This window comes from Amblyraja radiata, chromosome 15 (assembly GCF_010909765.2).
Source record: "Amblyraja radiata isolate CabotCenter1 chromosome 15, sAmbRad1.1.pri, whole genome shotgun sequence".
Taxonomy (NCBI): domain Eukaryota; kingdom Metazoa; phylum Chordata; class Chondrichthyes; order Rajiformes; family Rajidae; genus Amblyraja; species Amblyraja radiata.
In genome coordinates this window covers 53,592,553-53,610,888 of record NC_045970.1, presented here as the reverse complement: position 1 = coordinate 53,610,888, position 18,336 = coordinate 53,592,553, and the positions used below count along the sequence as shown (strand labels likewise).

General features: G+C 47.9%; 2 protein-coding genes across 3 annotated transcripts in view; both read left to right on the top strand.

The window, feature by feature from the left end:
- Nucleotides 1-415: 415 nt before the first annotated feature.
- LOC116981583 (zinc finger protein 420-like) lies at nucleotides 416-7,435 on the top strand. The gene is made up of 4 exons (XM_033034706.1): nucleotides 416-666; nucleotides 1,312-2,248; nucleotides 5,622-5,629; nucleotides 6,225-7,435. The coding sequence occupies exons 2-4, from the start codon at nucleotides 1,456-1,458 to the stop codon at nucleotides 7,080-7,082; spliced, it is 1,659 nt and encodes a 552-aa protein (XP_032890597.1). The 5' UTR covers nucleotides 416-666; nucleotides 1,312-1,455; the 3' UTR covers nucleotides 7,083-7,435.
- Nucleotides 3,349-18,336, top strand: part of LOC116981574 (oocyte zinc finger protein XlCOF15-like) — a 293,177-nt gene continuing 278,189 nt past the window's right edge. Inside the window, exons 1-2 of one of the 2 annotated variants that reach the window (XM_033034696.1) lie at nucleotides 3,491-3,864; nucleotides 5,403-5,603. In XM_033034696.1, the coding sequence (XP_032890587.1) occupies nucleotides 3,554-3,864; nucleotides 5,403-5,505 (414 nt within the window). In that variant the 5' untranslated portion in view covers nucleotides 3,491-3,553 and the 3' untranslated portion in view covers nucleotides 5,506-5,603. Of the gene's footprint in view, nucleotides 3,865-5,402; nucleotides 5,604-18,336 lie in introns of those variants that run through there. The other variant, XM_033034694.1, reaches the window with a different exon arrangement.

Here is an 18,336-nt window from a genome sequence, read left to right as displayed (position 1 = left end):
CCCCCGGCTGCGGGGAGATCGGTGCTCCGCCACCTGGGGACGGTGCCTTCCCTCCCCCCTCCGCACAAAGGCCCCGGGGAGTTTACCGTCCGTCAGTGACGGTGCTGGCGGCGCCGGCACCAAAGATCCTATACCAATCCCATAGGATCTTTGGCCAGCACCGGTGACGGATAGACTGGTTTCTGGCTCGCGAGCGGTTATGGGTAAAGAGGCGGCCATGGGTCTGGATCTGGATGTAGTGCGCTGAAAAACTCTTGGTAGAGCATCACTCAGCACTGGATACTTTTACATTTTTATCAAGCCAATTAAATCAATCCAATTAACCTACAAACCTGTATGTCTTTGGAGTGTGGAAGGAAACCGAAGATCTCGGAGAAAACCCACGGGGAGAACGTACAAACCCCTTACAGACAGCACCCGTAGTCGAGATCGAACCCGGGTCTCTGGCGCTGCATTTTGCTGTAAGGCAGCAACTCTACCGCTGCGCCACCGTAACACACTGCCGATCCTCAAAGAAGTGCATACATGGATTCACTGCCCAATAGACAGTGTGACCAGCAGATGAAGGAACTGCAGATGTTGATGTACCAAAAGAGGACACAAGTGCTGGAGTAACGGAGCTGGTTAGAAGAAGGATCGCGACCCAAAACATCATATGTTCCATGTGTAAGAGGAAACTGTAGATGTTGGTTTAAATCGAAGATAGACATAAAAAGCTGAAGTAACTCAGTGAGACGGGCAGCATCTCAAGAGAAGGAACGGGTGACATTTCGGATTGAGACCCTTGCCTGAAGAAGAGTCTCGACCTGAAACGTCACCCATTCCTTCTCTACAGAGATGCTGCCTGTCCCGCTCCAGCTTTTTGTGCCCATCGCATGTTCTGTGCTTTGTGTCTTTTCTTAGAATATGATTACCTACCTGTAGCGTCCAATGGCATTGTCATCGTCGAGTTCACCGACACCAATCACCAGGGTGTCACCGCTGACCAGAATGTCCACTGGACCAGCCACGGAAATACCGTGTTGCTCATAGTGGGGATGTGGGACTTGCTCAAGAAGTTAAACCCTCAGTGATAGAGTGGAATCCTGGACCGAATCACCGATAGATGACTCGCAAAAATGGCCCACTCTGATGTGGACAGAAATAAAGTCAGTGAATTTGATGTTGAGCTCAGACAGAAGATGAAGGCTTGTCCCCCCCCAGCTTGCTTTGAGCCATGCTGTCACAGCTCACTATGGAGACTAAACTTGCCACATCTGACAGCAATCTTTATTGTTACCTATTAATGTTTATTGTAAATTCTTTCTACAGGGTGCAACGAGCAGAGGATTTGTGTACACGAATATCAAACTCAACCCATCGCATTTGCAGTGACTTTCAGTTTACCTGCATCTGAATGCGTGGGAGGGATTCACTGTGTCAGCTGAGCCGACGAGACGCCAGAGAGTTTAAGGCATGGAGAAACTATCCAACTGCTCTGAGGGTGGGCAAGGATTCAGTCAATCTTCCCACCTGTTGACATGCCAGCAAGTTCACGCTGTGGAAAAACAATTTGCCTGTCCCGATTGTGGGAAGGGATTCGCTCAAGCATGCCGCCTGAAAAGACACCAGCTAATTCACACCGGCGAGAAGCCGTTTACCTGTCCTGAGTGCGGGAAGGGATTTACTCAGCTGGCCAACATGATGACACATCAGCGAGTTCACACTGGGGAGAGGCCTTTCACCTGCTCTGAGTGTGGGCAGCGATTCACTAAGTTGTCGAACATGATGACACATCAGAGAATTCACACCGGGGAGAGGCCATTCACCTGCTCTGAGTGTGGGCTGGGATTTACTCAGTTGTCCAACATGATAACGCATCAGCGAGTTCACACTGGGGAGAGGCCGTTCACTTGCTCTTTGTGTGGGCAGGAATTCACTCAATCATCCAATCTGGTGGCTCATCAGCGAGTTCACGCTGTGGAGAAGCCGTTTGCATGTCCCGATTGTGGGAAGGGATTCACTTATAAGTGCCGCTTGAAGAGGCACCAACGAGTTCACACCGGGGAGAGGCCATTCCCCTGCTCTGAGTGTGGGAAGGGATTCACTCAGTCATCTGCGTTACTGAGACACCAGAGAATTCACACCGGAGAGAGGCCGTTCACCTGCTCCGAGTGTGGGAAGGGATTCACACAATCATCTTTCCTGATGACCCACCAGCGAGTTCACGCTGTGGAGAAACGATTTGTCTCTCCTGAATGTGCGGAGGGTATTACTGGTGAATCTAAACTTGTGATGCACCAGAGCATTTGCACTGGTGGGAATTCATTCTGTTAATTTTGTAGGAAAGGTTTCACTTGATTATCTGAGCTACTGACACACCAGCACATTCACACTGTGGAGGGGGGGGAGTTTATTCAAGTTATTGGTTTGCTGTTTAACCATCGCAGTTGCTGAATCCAGTTGCAAGTCGACAAGTGGCTGCTGTTGATGGGCTCTACAGTTACACTTACACCTTGGTCATCGGGCACAGTTGGAATTTGTTCTTCTGATGCTTGTAACTCGTGTGACTGGACTGAAGTTTAATATCTTGGATCTGTGGCAAATAGCAGAGTTCTGTTGTAAACCCTGCGACTCCCTCTGCATGCAGTGGAGATAGAGAGGCCATTCTGCCCACCTGGTCCCTACCAGATATTCCATCCTCCCCTCACGGTTGGAATATTCTTGTATTTATTTGTCCTCTGTTCATTCAACTTCTCATTAAATACATGCCTGTTATTAATCTTGGTTGAAAGAAAAAGCATGGACATGGGCCCTTTCTCATCCATTCACACTTGTTCTATGTTATGCCAAAAAAGGACCTAAACTACTGGATTAACTCACAGGGTCAGACAACATCTCTGGGGAACATGCATAGCTGCCATTTTGGGTTGGGACCCTTCCGATGGATTTTAGGGGGGTGATTTGGGGGGGGTGAAAGAAATCTCGGAGAGAGGAGAAGGCATGACAAAGTGTGGCAGTTAATAGGTGAACACAAGCTGGGTGATTTTGATAGGCTGATGGTTGGAACAAAAGCCAGAGGTTAAAAAATGTCTGAGACTAAACGATTAGAGAGTAGCGAATTGTAAAGCCAGAGGAAGGAATGTGGGTGGAGGAGAGGAGACCCCAAAGATGTATCGGTTTGTAGGTTAATTAGCTTCTGTAAATTGTCTGTAATGTGTAGGATATCACTAGTGTATGGGGTGATCAGCTGGACTCAGTGGGCAGAAGGGCCTGTTTCCACGCTGTATCTCTAAAAGTCTAAAAGGAAAGGCAAATGGTGGGGCACAGGGGAGGGGGAAGGAAGGGGAGGAGGGGTTACCAGAGGTTATCTAATAGTGGTTAACTCAGACACAAAATGATATAGTATCTCAGCAGGGCAGGCAGCATCTCTGGAGAGAGGCATTAGGTTAAGGCCCTTCTTCAGTCTCTCGACCCCAAACGTCACCAGTTCCTTCTCTCCAGATGCTGCCTGTCGAACTGAGTTGCTCCAGCGTTTTTTATCTTCGGTTTAAACCGACTACCCAAACAGAAAATGACGTGTTGTTTTCCTGTGACTCAATCTGGTAATGGAGGCCCAAGACAGAAAGGTCAGTTTGGGAAAGGGAGGAGTTGTTATAATGGTTTGCAACCGGGAGTTCAAGTTGGCGTAAGTGTTCAGCGAAGTGGTAGCTGGATATGTCAGCCACTTCCATGGCGTCCTATTTACCCAGAAGGATCTACGGCCCAGAACTCGCTCTATGTTGCAGGCGATACCAAGCGCGCAGGCGCGGGGAGCCCGGAAGTGGGTGCGGCCAAGGCGCGCATGCGGTCCGTGGACAAAAGACTCCGGAGGATCGGCGGCGGGTAGGAGCGGGGATCCGGGCGCGGGATCAGTCAACACCGAGGCCCGGCCTGCGGGGAGAATCGGTGCGGCCCCCGGGGACACGGTGGCCCGTCACCTGGGGACGGTGACGATCCTCCTCCGCACCCGGGTTTGTTTCGCTTATGGAAGGAGCTGGGGACAAGCCGGCCCATAATGCTTCATGCCCCTGGCGCATGCGCATTACGGGGGGGGGGGGTGAAGGATAGACCTGTTTCTGGCTCGATGGGGTTGTGGGTAAAGTGGCGGCCATGGGTAACATAACCAACGTAGAAGCAATGTGCTAGAACTCAACATCTGTGGAAGGAACGGGTAGGGCATCTGTCCATTGTCCTCCACAGATGCTGTCTGCCCCCCCGAATTTCTCCAGCAGTTTGTTTCTTTGCTGTCATGTTCTTCAATGAATAACACTAGTGACCAGATTATTATCACACTGTTGTTTGTTGCTTCTTTCCTCACATTGGACAAGTAAAACTGTTTGCAGTACTGATTGATGCAATGTGGGAATCCCCTATTTTGATACCCACAGCGAAAATCTCAGCAAAAATCCTATATTACTACGACTGCATGCCACCCCCAATCACCTCTTTTACAATGTAAAATCGAAGACCATTTGTCCACTTATTTGCGGAATTATAAATAATTGAGCAGAATCAGCATGGCTTCATTGAGAGGGGAAGGGGGAAAAACTAGCATACAAACGTGAAATTGTTCATTTTGAATTACAATTAAAACAGAAAGTACTTGTGCTATAACTCCAGGTTAAGTGCTCAACTCAGAAAACCAAGCCCAAAGCCAAAGTATTATCTAATTAAAGATAAATTATTCCGCAAGCAAAAAAAAAACGAGCTACCTACATATTAATTAGCTCTTTAAAAAACTAGTCCTGTAAGGAAGAACAAAATAACGGTGTCATTTCAATTGCAAAAAGCTGCAGCGTACGTGATCTGGGGTCGTGTATGAAACGGGAAGCTAGCACAGACGCAGCAGGTAACAAGGTTAATAGAATGTGTAGGAAGGAGCTGCAGATGCTGGTTTAAACCAAAGATTGACACAAAATGCTGTCCCTCAGCGGGACAGGCAGCATCTCTGGAGAGAAGGAATGGGTGATGTTTCTGGTCGAGACCCTTCTTCAGGCTGAGGTCAATAGAATGTTGGTCTTTATTTTGACTATGGGTATCAAAATAGGGATCTCCCACATTGCATCAATCAGTACTGCAAATTTTTTACTAGTCCTATACAGAATCAAGAGTGATACACAGCGTATGAACAGGCCCTACGGCCAAACTTGTCCACAAAATGTCCCAGTTGAATGTCCTAATTTTGCTCGTATCACTTATGACCTTATGATCTCGGACACATTACAAGTGTATAGTGGTAGTACACTGAGTCAATGTACAGTGTCGCCAGATTTGGCATCACGTTCAAGTTTTAATTGTTGTAAGAGTACAGCTCTTAACCTGACCATGCAGGTTGTCTGTTGTCTTGGCAGTGTTGATGTATTTTATAACTCCTTTTACAGGTTAGAACAAACAAGCTTTGTGTGCGGCAATCCTAAACTCCACATCCCAGCAGATCTACAGCGTCGTTCAGTTCTCCAGCATCTGAATGTCATCGATCGTTGAATGTGGAAGAAGGGAGGTGCCTCTGTCTTTTTTTTACAAACCACAGGATAGCTGTCAGGGCAGTGAGATTCTCACCCAGGAGTGAGAGTGTTCAAGAACACTAACTGTGGAAAAAGCTTTCGTAGTCACACAAACTAGTGTATGGGGTGATCAGCTGGACTCAGTGGGCAGTGCTGCGGTCACATTGTAGGGGGGGGACGTTATGTGTGTGTGTAAGGTTTTAATGAACTAACCGGGTGACAAACCATGTAAGTTTTATTCAGATCTCTGAATGAATGGTCAAATATTTCCCAGATCACTGTTATCCACAAAAGCTGTTGATCTGTGGAAAACATAAAATCCAGTTCGATTGGGTGAACCAGTTTGAAAGTTTAGTGTCTTGTGACCTTTAGACTTTAGAGAGACGGCCCACCGAGTCCATGCCAACCAGCAATCACCCCTACACAAGCACTATCCTACACACCAGGGACAATTTACAATTTGCCGAAGCCAATTAACCTACAAACCTGTACGTCTTTGGAGTGTGGGAGTAAACTGGAGCAGCCCTGCGCCGCTGTGCAACACCTTTCAATTTGTTCCCATCAGCACATTCTCAGTGGAGAGAGGACGTTTAGCAGCCTGGAATACGCAAGGGGGTCCATCCACTCAGTCGAGCGACCTGGTACAACTGTAACTTTACACTGGGGAGAGGCCGTTCATTGCCACTGAGTGTCGGGTAGCATTTACTTGTTCCATCTGGCCTGATGACGCACCAGCGAATTCAAACCAGGGAGAGGCATTTTGCCTGCCCTGAGTGCGGGAAGGGATTTGCACGATCGTCCCACCTGCTGACGCACCAGCTCGTTCACACTGGCGAGAGGCCGTTCACCTGCACCGAGTGCGGGAAGACATTCACCCGGTCGTCCAGCCTGATGAGGCACCAGCAGTTCCACACCGGGGAGAGGCTGTTCACCTGCTCTGAGTGCGGGAAGGGGTTCGCTCAGTCGTCCCACCTGGTGAGGCACCAGCGGGTTCACACCGGGGAGAGGCCGTTCACCTGCTCCGAGTGCGGCGAGAGGTTCACCCAGTCATCCAGCCTCATGACGCACCAACGCGTCCACACCGGGGAGCGGCCATACATCTGCTCCGAGTGCGGGAAGAGTTTTGCTCGATCGTCCAGCCTGCTGATACACCAGCAGGTCCACACCGGGGAGAGGCCGTACACCTGCTCTGAGTGCGGGAAGGGATACTGTCGATCCTCGGAGCTGCTGATCCACCAGCAGATTCACACCGGAGAGCGGCCGTTCTCCTGCCCCATGTGCGGGAAGAGGTTTGCCCGTTCGTCCAATCTGCTGATACACCAGCGGATTCACACGGGGGAGAGGCCGTTCACCTGCTCTGAGTGTGGGAGGGGGTTCGTTCAGTCGTCTCAGCTGCTGAAACACCGGCGTGTTCACACTGGGGAGAGGCCGTTCACCTGCTCCGTGTGTGGGAAGGGGTTTGCCCGGTCGTCCCAGCTACTGACGCACCGGCTGATTCACACCAGGGATGATTCGCCCGCTCTGTGGGATGGGATTCACGCCGAGGGGAAAGGTTAAAAACAGTGGATGTTCAACCAATACTGCTGCTGAAACCAAACTAGTTCACAAGTGACGGCTTTGTTGGAATCTGCTGTTACCGCTGCTGCTCATCACACCCAGGGCTGAACCCTGGTCATTGGGCACTGGTGGCGTAGCTGGGACGTCCAAGCAAACCCCTTCGCACACACGGATCAGCTGAACGATGTCACCTTCAGCTGCTGTTAGTAACTCCTATAACTGGGCTGGAGCTTAATATTATAGATCTAGTCTTTTAGTTTTCGTTTTAGAAATACAGCGTGGAAACAGGCTCTTCGGCACACAGGGTCTGCGCCGACCAACGATCCCCGCACATTAACACTATCCTACACCCACTGGGGACAATTTGTACATTTACCAAGTTAATTAACCTACAAACCTGTACGTCTTTGGAGTGTGGGAGGAAACCGAAGATCTCGGAGAAAATCCACGCAGGTGACGGGGAGAACGTACAAATTCCGTACAAACAGCACCCGTAGTTGGGATCGAACCCGGGTCTCCGGCGCTGCATTCACTGTAAGGTGGCATCACCGTGACCGCACTGTTCTATCTGTTCCAAATAAATCAGTTGTTTTAAACACCGTGCCGTGCTACATGCCTTTAATGTTTCAGGAATGCATACAATATACACTAGGAGAGGCCATTCGGTCCAGCTGGTCACTGCCAGTCTTTTTGCCTCATGCCAACCCATAGGAATAATCTACCATTTGCTTTTTACCCTCTCTGCTCACTCAGCATCTCGTCTCTACCAAAGATCCTACAGCGGAGCACGATAGACCAGTCCTTCTAAATGCAATGGGCAGACGTGTAGTACGCAACGGAGCGGAACGTGTGCCTTTTTTTCATCCATTTCAGAAACCCGACCCGACCCGCAGTGTAATCAACGTTGCGGGGGAACAGTTTGTGTTAATAAATTATAATTCTGAAAATGAGGAGAAGATTTTTCCCAAATAACTCTTATTTTTACGAGGATGTTTCCGTAACCGGCTTCCGTCTCTGCACTAGTATCCTATGGGTGCGGAGACGGAAGCCGGTTACGGAAATGGGGCCGAAAATTACCCATGAATCTGTCCATGACCGTACTACGTCTTTTTCGTCGAGTGGACTATCTTGCTCGCCATAGGATCTTTGGTCTCTACTGTTCACATCAACCCCTCCCTGTGGAGACACGTTCTAAATCATCTCCTCTCTGTAGACTTGTCTGGGTTTGTTAATTAAGTGGCTTCTGGAAATACCCCCTAGTGTGTGGGAAGTAGATGCGAAGATAGGATCATGTGGAACAAGTGTGAACGGGGGGGGGGGGGGGGTGATCAATGATCGGCGTAGATTAGGTGTGCCAAATGGCCTGTTTCCATGCATTAAGTTAAACTAATTGGCCCACACAGCTCTTAAAATGCGCTCACTGCATTGCAACATGGGCGGAGGTCAATCAACCCTTCGAGTCCTTGCTGTCTCTACCAGGAAGTCATCCCATTCCCCCTCTCCTTATCACCCTGTAGCCTTGCCGATTCTTCGTGCATAAGAAATAACTGCAGAGGCTGGTAAAATCGAAGGTAGACGCAAAATGCTGGAGTAACTCAGCGGGTGAGGCAGCATCTATGGAGAGAAGGAATGGGCGACGTTCGCCCATTCCTTCTCTCCATAGATGCTGCCTCACCCGCTGAGTTACTCCAGCATTTTGAGTCTACCTCCCTGATTCTTCACCATGCCCATTAAACTCTTCTTTACCGCTTTTGACACTTATCCACATCAAATAGTCATTTACAGGTCATGTGATAGGAACAGAATTCGGCCATTCGGACCATCAAGTCTACTTTACCATTCAATCATGGCTGATCCATCTCTCCCTCCTAACATCGTTTTACTGCCTTCTCATAACCCCTGTCACCCATCTACCCCCGAACAATCCATCTACCTCTGCCTTAAAAATATTAATTGACTTGGCCCCCTCCGCAGCCCGCTTGTGGCAAATAATTCCACAGATTCACCCCCCCTCTGACTAAAGAAATTCCTCCTCATCTCCTTCATTATGGAACATCCTTCAATGCTGAGGCTGTGACCTCTGGTCCTCGACTCTCCCTCTAATGGAAACATCCTCTGCGCATCCACTCTATCCAAGCCTTTCACTATCTGGTAAGTTTCAATTAGATCCCCCCCCCCCCCCCCCCTAATCCTTTCTAAACTCCAGCAAGCACAGGCCCAGTGCTGTCACACACTCATCATAAATTAATCCACTCATTCCTGGGATTATTCTTGTAAACCTCCTCTGGACACTCCAGAGCCAGCACATCTTTCGAATATGGGAGCCAAAATTGCTCACAATACTCCATATGCGGCCCGACTAGCGCCTTACAGAGCCTTACCAGGACGTCTTTTGGATTAGGGAGGAAACTCGAGCATCTGGGAGAAATCCCAGGCAGTCGTGGGGGGGACATGCAAACTCGACATAGAGAAACAACATCAGAGCTCAGGATTGAACCTGGGTCAATGTTCTCGCCCCATTCAACATACATAGAAACATAGAAAATAGGTGCAGGAGTAGGCCATTCGGCCCTTCGAGCCTGCACCGCCATTCAATATGATCATGGCTGATCATCCAACTCAGTATCCCGTACCTGCCTTCTCTCCATACCCCCTGATCCCTTTAGCCACAAGGGCCACATCTAACTCCCTCTTAAATATAGCCACTGAATTGGCCTCAACTACCTTCTGTGGCCGAGAATTCCACAGATTCACCACTCTCTGTGTAAAGGCAAAGGCAACTCACAGCCGGCTTAGAAGTCCAATCAAATACCAAACAAGAAAATCCCCAAAAGGACACAAAGTGCCCTAGAAGGGTCTCAACCTGAAACATCCCTTATGCATGTTCTCTAGGGATGCTGAGTTACTCCAGCACTATGTATCCTTTTGTGTACCAACCAGCACCTGCAGTTCCTGGTATCTTGAAGAAAACCCTCAAAATGTTCATCACTCGTGATTACAGGTTGACATCAGCGATAAAATCCATGCGAAAGGTAAACAGTTTCAGTGTGAAGAAGGGTCCCGACCGCACTGCCTCCACGGATGCTGCCCGAACCACTCAGCTCCTCCTGCACTTTGTTTGTAGCTGGAAGGTTAAAGTTGTCCAAAATCTCTGGTCATTCCCATCTCAGGAATGGATGGAAAAATGGCAGATGGAGTTTAATCTGAGCAAGTGTAAAGTATTGTACTCACGAGAGTTCGACCCTGGGCAATGAGAGCCAAAGGCGGCACCGCTGACGGGCGCAGGCGTGGCGCGGCCACTGCGAGGCAAAGATCACAGAGGAGCTCCTCTATGATCTTTGGTCAGGGCGGTACGGGGCGGAGCTGGCGGGAAGGAGGGTCCAGAGGAGCGGGTTTGGGGAGGAGGGAGTGGTCGGGGAGCAGGGTAGGTTTGGGTTGCAGGTGCGGGATGGCCTGGGGGAGTGGGAGGTGTGAGAGGGAGTGGAATTCTTTGCCACAGAGGGCTGTGGAGGCGAAGTCGGTGGATATTTTTTAATGCAGAGACATATCGATTTTCGATTAGTACAGCAGAGGTTATGGGGAGAAGGCAGGAGAATGGGGTTAGGAGGGAGAGATAGCTCAGCCATGATTGAATGGCGGAGCAGACTAGATGGGACGAATGGCCTAACTCTACTGCTATCATTCTATTGCTATTCCTTATGATACCAAATTGCTGGAGTTGCATACTGAGGGAGCCAAGGTGTACAGCGGGATCAGCTTGAGGAATGGGTGGAAAAATGGCAGATGGAGTTTAATCTGAGCAAGTGTAAAGTATCGCACTTTGGGAGGTCGAATATAAGGCAAGGCCCTTAAAAAGATTGATGGAAGTGATCGACGCCCGCTGTGAGTTGGGTAGGGCAATTAGTTGCCAATCAACCGCCTGCATCGTGAAATGCTGGGCAGGTGGACTGAGAGGCCGCCAATGTTTAGAGGGATCTGGAGCAAAAAGTGAGAAGTTAAGATCCAAGCTCCACTGATCGTATCAGAAAAGTGGATGAACACTCTCCCTGCCACAGGACACAATTTCTGTCTGTCTACCCTATGAAACCTTCTCGTCAATTTGATCACCGGTATTAAATCTTACATTCACCTTTACTTTAAAAAGAACCATTTCCGTTTGTTCATTCTCCCTAGAATTCCTCCATCTCATTTTGTCGTAGATCTTCTCCAGGCATGGCGCTTTCCCTAAATACCGTGTTCGCTACTGGAGCTAATTCTCTCCCTGGTCCAACCAATGATGCTGGGATCTGAGGCAACTAACTAACGCTCTGCTGCAGAACTCAACAGGTCAAGCAGCATCCATGGAGGAAGATGGACAGACAACGTTTCGAGTCGGGATCCTTCATCTGGACTGAAAGTCAAGGCAAGGTAGCCGGTAAAGGGAGGTGAGGAGGGCGCTCAAACCTTTGAGAGATTTAATGAAGAGGAAAAATACTTGCTTTTGTATTCTGCATCTCAGTGAGGAGCTCTCACACCTCTGAGACAACAAGTGTCACTCCAGAGACCTGAGCCCTGTCGTGAAAATGTCATGCAGTATCGAGCAAAGATATCGAGGAAGTGATTACATTGGGTAGAAAATATGGGGCTGTATCACACTGATGGCCAGTGGCAGTTCAGCCGAGGAAGAGATACAATGCAGGAGTTTGGGGGTTTACAGAGTGGACGACAGATGGCACAATGGGCTAAGTGTTCGGCTGGCAACCGGAAGGTGGCCGGTTCGAATCCCGCTTGGAGTGCATACTGTCGTTGTGTCCTTGGGCAAGACACTTCACCCACCTTTGCCTGTGTGTCCTTGGGCAAGACACTTCACCCACCTTTGCCTGTGTGTGTCCTTGGGCAAGACACTTCACCCACCTTTGCCTGTGTGTGTGAATGTAATTATGTGAAGCACTTTGGGGTCAATGCAAGTTGACTAAAAATGTGCTATATAAATAAAGAAATTTAATTTTTAATTTAGTTGTCAATTTTTCATTTGTAAATTATTTAAATGTATTTCATCTGATAGCAGAGATATTTTTTGTCAAGAGAGATTTAGATATAGCTCTTAGGGCTAATGGAATCAAGGGATATGGGGAGAAAGCAGGAATGGGGTATTGATTTAAGATGATTAGCCATGATCATATTAAATGGTGGTGCTGGCTCGAAGGGCCGAATGACCTACCTCCGCATCTATTTTCTATATTAAGTCGCTAGTGTGCCCCCTGGCTCTTATGAGTGAGAGAATCCTTTCCCACACTCGGAGCAGGTGAATGAGCTCTCCCCAGCGTGAACCTGCAGAGGGATATATGAATAAACCTCCTCCCACACACAGAGCAGACAAACTGACTTTCCCCAGGATGAGATCTTTGGTGTCCAATCAAGAGAGGAAGAGCAAGAAAACCCTTTTTCACACAATCCTTTCTCACTCACGCCTCTGCCCCGTGTAACAAGAGGATTTCCGTATAGGAGTAAAGAGGTTCTTCTGCAGTTGTATAGGGCTCTGGTGAGACCACATCTGGAGTATTGTGTACAGTTTTGGTCTCCTAATTTGAGGAAGGACATGCTTATGATTGAGGCAGTGCAGCGTAGGTTCACGAGATTGATCCCTGGGATGGCGGGACTGTCATATGAGGAAAGATTGAAAAGACTAGGCTTGTATTCACTGGAGTTTAGAAGGATGAGGGGGAATCTTATAGAAACATATAAAATTATAAAAGGACTGGACAAGCTAGATGCAGGAAAAATGTTTCCCAATGTTGGGCGAGTCCAGAACCAGGGGCCACAGTCTTAGAATAAAGGGGAGGTCATTTAAGACTGAGGTGAGAAAAAACGTTTTCACCCAGAGAGTTGTGAATTTATGGAATTCCCTGCCACAGAGGGCAGTGGAGGCCAAATCACTGGATGGATTTAAGAGAGAGTTAGATAGAGCTCTAGGGGCTAGTGGAGTCAAGGGATATGGGGAGAAGGCAGGCAAGAGTTATTGATAGGGCCGATCAGTCATGATCAGAATGAATGGTGGTGCTGGCTCGAAGGGCCGAATGGCCTCCTCCTGCACCTATTTTCTATGTTTCTATTGTGGCAATGGATTGCCTTCCTGCAATCCCCACATTTCCACCATTTCTCACCAGTGTGACTGTTCCGGGAAGGTTCGACAGTCTGGTTGCTGGGCTGACATTCAAGCCTTGCCCACATTCAGAATCCATAAACAGTTTCTCCTCGCTATGAATAGAGCGTTTTGCTTCCATAACCAAAGGCTGACGTTCAGATCCCAATGGATTGAGTGACCCTGGCCGAGCACAGAAACATAGAAAAAAGGTGCAGGACGAGGCCATTTGGTCCTTCGAGTCAGCACCGCCATTCATCATGATCATGGCTGATCATCCACAATCAGTAACCCGTGCCTGCCTTCTCCCCATACCCCTTGATTCTAGCCCCTAGAGCTCTATCGAACACTTTTAAATTCATCCAGTGAATTTGCCTCCACTGCCTTCTGTGGCAGAAAATTCCACAAATTCACAACTCTCTGCGTGAAAAAGCTTTTTCTCATCTCAGTTTTAAACGGCCTCCCCTTTATTCGTGGTTCTGGATTCCCCAAAATTGGGAACACTTTTCTTGCATCTAGCTTGCCCAGTCCTTTTATAATTATATATGATTCTATAAGATATCCTCTCATCCTCGGCACGAAATCCCCCCACAAACCCCCCTCTCCCATATCAACTCCTGTTTGTCAGCTATAAAAACCTGGATGCAACATAACTTCCTCAAACTCAACAGCGATAAGACAGAATTCCTCCTCATAGGCTCCAAAGCCACACTCAGCAAAATCAATAACCCCACTCTCACCATCGACGGCACCACTGTCTCCCCATCTCCCAAGGCCCACAACCTTGGCGTGATCTTTGATTCCACCCTCTCCCTTGAGCCTCACATCAGCCATGTCATTAAAACCTCCTTCTTTCATCTCCGCAACATCGCCAAACTCAGACCCTCTCTCACACCTCCCGCTGCTGAAAGACTCATCCATGCCTTCATCTCCTCCCGACTGGACTATTGCAACTCACTTCTCCTTGGCATCAGCTCCACCTACATCAACCGACTCCAACTGGTCCAGAACGCTGCCGCCCGACTCATCACCCACACCAAATCCTGGCATCACATCACTCCAGTCCTCAAACAACTTCACTGGCTTCCCATCTCCCACCGGATCACCTACAAAATCCTGGTCCTCACCTACAAAGCCCTCCACCATCTGGCCCCCCCATATCTCACTGACCTCCTCTCCCCCTACCAACCCTCACGGTCCCTCAGATCCACATCAGCCGGTCTCCTCTCCATCCACAAGTCCAACCTCCGCAGTTTTGGGGACAGAGCCTTCTCCAGGGCAGCTCCCAGGCTCTGGAACTCCCTCCCCCAACTGATCCGCAATTCCGTGTCCCTCACCATCTTCCAGCCCCGCCTCAAGACCCATCTCTTCACCTCTGCCTATCCTTAGCCCCACGTCCCCCTCCCTTTTCATCTGTGCATTAATTGCCTCATATTGTGTTTTGAATTGTATTCTGTCTTTACTTTGTGTACTAGTCATGTCTCTACTATTTATTTAATTCCCCTTACATGTTTTTCCTCTACCTGCTAAATTTTTGTAAGGTGTCCTTGAGACTCTTGAAAGGCGCCCATAAATAAAATTTATTATTATTATTATTATTATCCTTCTAAATTCCAGTGGATACATGCAGTGTTTCCAATCTTTCCTCATATGACAGTCCCGCCATCCTGGGAATTAACCTCGTCAACCTATGCTGCACTTCCTCAATAGCAAGGATGTCCTTCCTCATATTAGGAGACCAAAACTACACACAATACTCCAGATGTGGTCTCACCAGGTCCCTGTATAACTACAGAAGGTCCTCTTTACTCCTATACTCAAATCCTCTCGTCATGAAGGACAGTGAAGCTTTCTTCACTGTCTGCTGTACCTGCAAGTTTACTTTCAGTGACTGGTATACAAGGACACTCAGACAATAGACAATAGGTGCAGGAGTGGGCCATTCGGTCCTTCGAGCCAGCACTGCCATTCAATGTGATCATGGCTGATCATCCACAATCAGTACCCTGTTCCTGCCTTCTCTCCATAGCCCTTAACTCCGCTATCCCTAAGAGCTCTATCTAACTCTCTCTTAAAAGCATCCCGAGAACCAGCCTCCACTGCCTTCTGAGGCAAAGAATTTCACACGCTCACAACTCTCTGTGTGAAAAAGTTTTTCCTCATCTCCGTTCTAAATGGCCTACCCCTTATTAGAAACATAGAAAATAGGTGCAGGAGTAGGCCATTCGGCCCTTCGAGCCTGCACCGCCATTCAATAAGATCATGGCTCATCATCCAACTCAGTATCCTGTACCTGCCTTCTCTCCATACCCCCTGATCCCTTTAGCCACAAGGGCCACATCTAACTCCCTCTTAAATATAGCCAATGAACTGGCCTCAACTACCTTATTCTTAAACTGTGGTCCCTGGTTCTGGACTCCCCCAACATTTGGAACATATTTCCTGCCTCTAGCGTGTCCAAACCCTTAATAATGATCCCAGTTCCACTGATCCTGGCAGAACAGTGGGGTGACGTCCGAGATACTGTGGCAAAAACTTTGTTTTGCATGCTGTCTAAGCAAATGATTCAATATTAGTGAGTGCTCTAATTTTATTAGAGAAAATAAAGTGAGCCATGAATCTAGTGTTGCAGTGATGCCAGTGTGCAGCTGTGCGCACTGGATGAGCGAGAGTTGCAGTTGGCGAGCGCCAGCAACAGAACAAATCGAGTATGATCCAGTCCAACAGTTAAACGCTTCACCTGGTCGTTGGTCCGATGTGAAAGTTCCACATGGGATTCAGTGAAGGGGTACAAGGCAGTTTCTCCTCAAAGATCTGCAGAATAATTACCTCTCGGAGAAAGAAATCTATCGATAGACACATAGAAACATAGAAAATCGGTGCAGGAGGAGGCCATTCGGCCCTTGGAGCCAGCACCGCCATTCATTGTGATCATGGCTGGCCCCCAATCAATAACCCGTGCCTGCCTTCTCCCCATAACCCTTGACTCCACTAGCCCCTAGAGCTCTATCTAACTCTCTCTTAAACCCATCCGGTGATTTGGCTTCCACTGCCCTCTGTGGCAGGGAATTCCATAAAATCACAACTCTCTGGGTGAAAACGTTTTTTCTCACCTCAGTCTTAAATGACCTCCCCTTTATTCTAAGATTGTGGCCCCTGGTTCTGGACTCGCCCAACATTGGGAACATTTTTCCTGCATCTAGTTTGTCCAGTCCTTTTATAATTGTATATGTTTCTATAAGAACACCCCTCATCCTTCTAAACTCCAGTGAATACAAGCCTAGTCTTTTCAATCTTTCCTCATATGACAGTCCCGCCATCCCAGAGACCAATCTCGTGAACCTACGCTGCACTGCCTCAATCACAAGGATGTCCTTCCTCAAATTAGGAGACCAAAACTATACACAATACTCCAGATGTGGTCTCACCAGAGCCCTATACAACTGCAGAAGAACCTCTTTACTCCTATACTGAAATCCTCTTGTTATGAAGGCCAACATTCTATTAGTTTTCTTCACTGCCTGCTGTACCTGCACGCCAACTTTCAGTGTCCGGTGTACAAGGATGCCTAGGTATCGTCACATATCCAGAGATACTGCCTGTCCTGGAATGGTTATCCCACACTGACCTTGCTGTCCTCCATTGTCAGAGTGAGGCTAAACGCAAATTAAAGGAACAGCGTCTCATATTTTGCTTGGGCAGCTTATGACCCAGGGGTATGAATATCGATTTCTCTAACTTCAAGTAACCCCTGCATTCTTTCTCTCTCCATCCCTCCCCTACCCAAATCACACCAGCTTTTGTTCTCGCCTAGCTAGGTAACAATGGCCTGGTTCCTTTATCATTATTACTTTTTTGCATATCTTTCATTCATTTGTTCTATATCTACATCATCATCTATATCTCTTGTTTCCCTTCCCGTGACGATCAGTCTGAAGAAGGGTCTCGATGCGAAACATCATCTATCCCTTCTCATCAGAGATGCAGCCTGCCCCGCTGAGTTTCTCCAGCATTTTGTGTCTATATTCGGTTTAAACCAGCATTTGCAGCCCCTTCCTACACATGCTGCATCACACCTTGGTTTAGCAACTGTTCTGCCCTAGAAATTGCAAAGAGTTGTGGATATGGCCCAGTCCATCACGCAGATCAGCTTCCCATCTCAATTTACACTTCATAATACATCAGGAAAGCAGCCTATATCATCAAATGAGTCTGAAGAAGGGTTTCGACCTGAAACTTTGCCTATTTCCTTCGCTCCATAGATGCTGCCTCACCCTTTTTAAAAAAAATTTAATTTCAAAATAGACTTTATTCAATTGATAAATATATACAATTCATGAACCGTGTGGAAAAAAATTCATCTGACATTTTCGGAGACTATACAAATTGTTCACTACAATTTTTTTTACATTTTTCAAATTCCACCAAACTGTCCCCCACCCGTGCCACTCATGTGGCCCCTGTCCAAGTAATAAATATATACAATGTGTGAACCGTGCGAAAAATTCATCCGACATTTTCGGAGGCTATACAAATTGTTCAATACAGTTTATACATCTTTTAAATTCCACGAAACCGTCCCCCACTCATGTGGCCCCCTGGCGTGGGATACCTTCCCTTATTTTGAGGGCGTCTCCACCATACCGTGCCCCCCATGTCCAGCAGCGGAAGGACCCTAGACTGTGGCCCTCCCCCACCGAACCTTGGCGTTGGCTGCACCAAGCTTCAGCGAGTCCCTTAGCACGTATGCCTCACCCGCTGATTTTCTCCAGCATTTTTGTCTAACATATCATCAAGTCATCTTGACCATCACCTTGGTCATTCCCTTTTCTTCACTCTCCAGTCAGGCAGAGGTTCCTAAAGCTTGAAAACACGTATCTACAGATTCAGGAACAGCTTCTTCCCTGCTGTTATCAGTCCACCCATACCCTAGGGCATAGTCCCAATCTTTCAGCATACCTCATTGCAGACCTTGAACTTTTTGTAACTGTAATCCTATAATGCTGCAACATTGTTTTTCTCTGCACTTCCTGTTGTACTTGTTTATGACTTGATGTATTCATGTAATCTGATTTGACTGGATAGCACACAATTTATTTTACTGTATCTCTGTATACGTGACAATAATAAATC

Bases quoted from the DNA above. Each gene is read 5' to 3' on its own strand.
- LOC116981583 (XM_033034706.1), top strand. From the start codon at position 1,456: ATGGAGAAACTATCCAACTGCTCTGAGGGTGGGCAAGGATTCAGTCAA.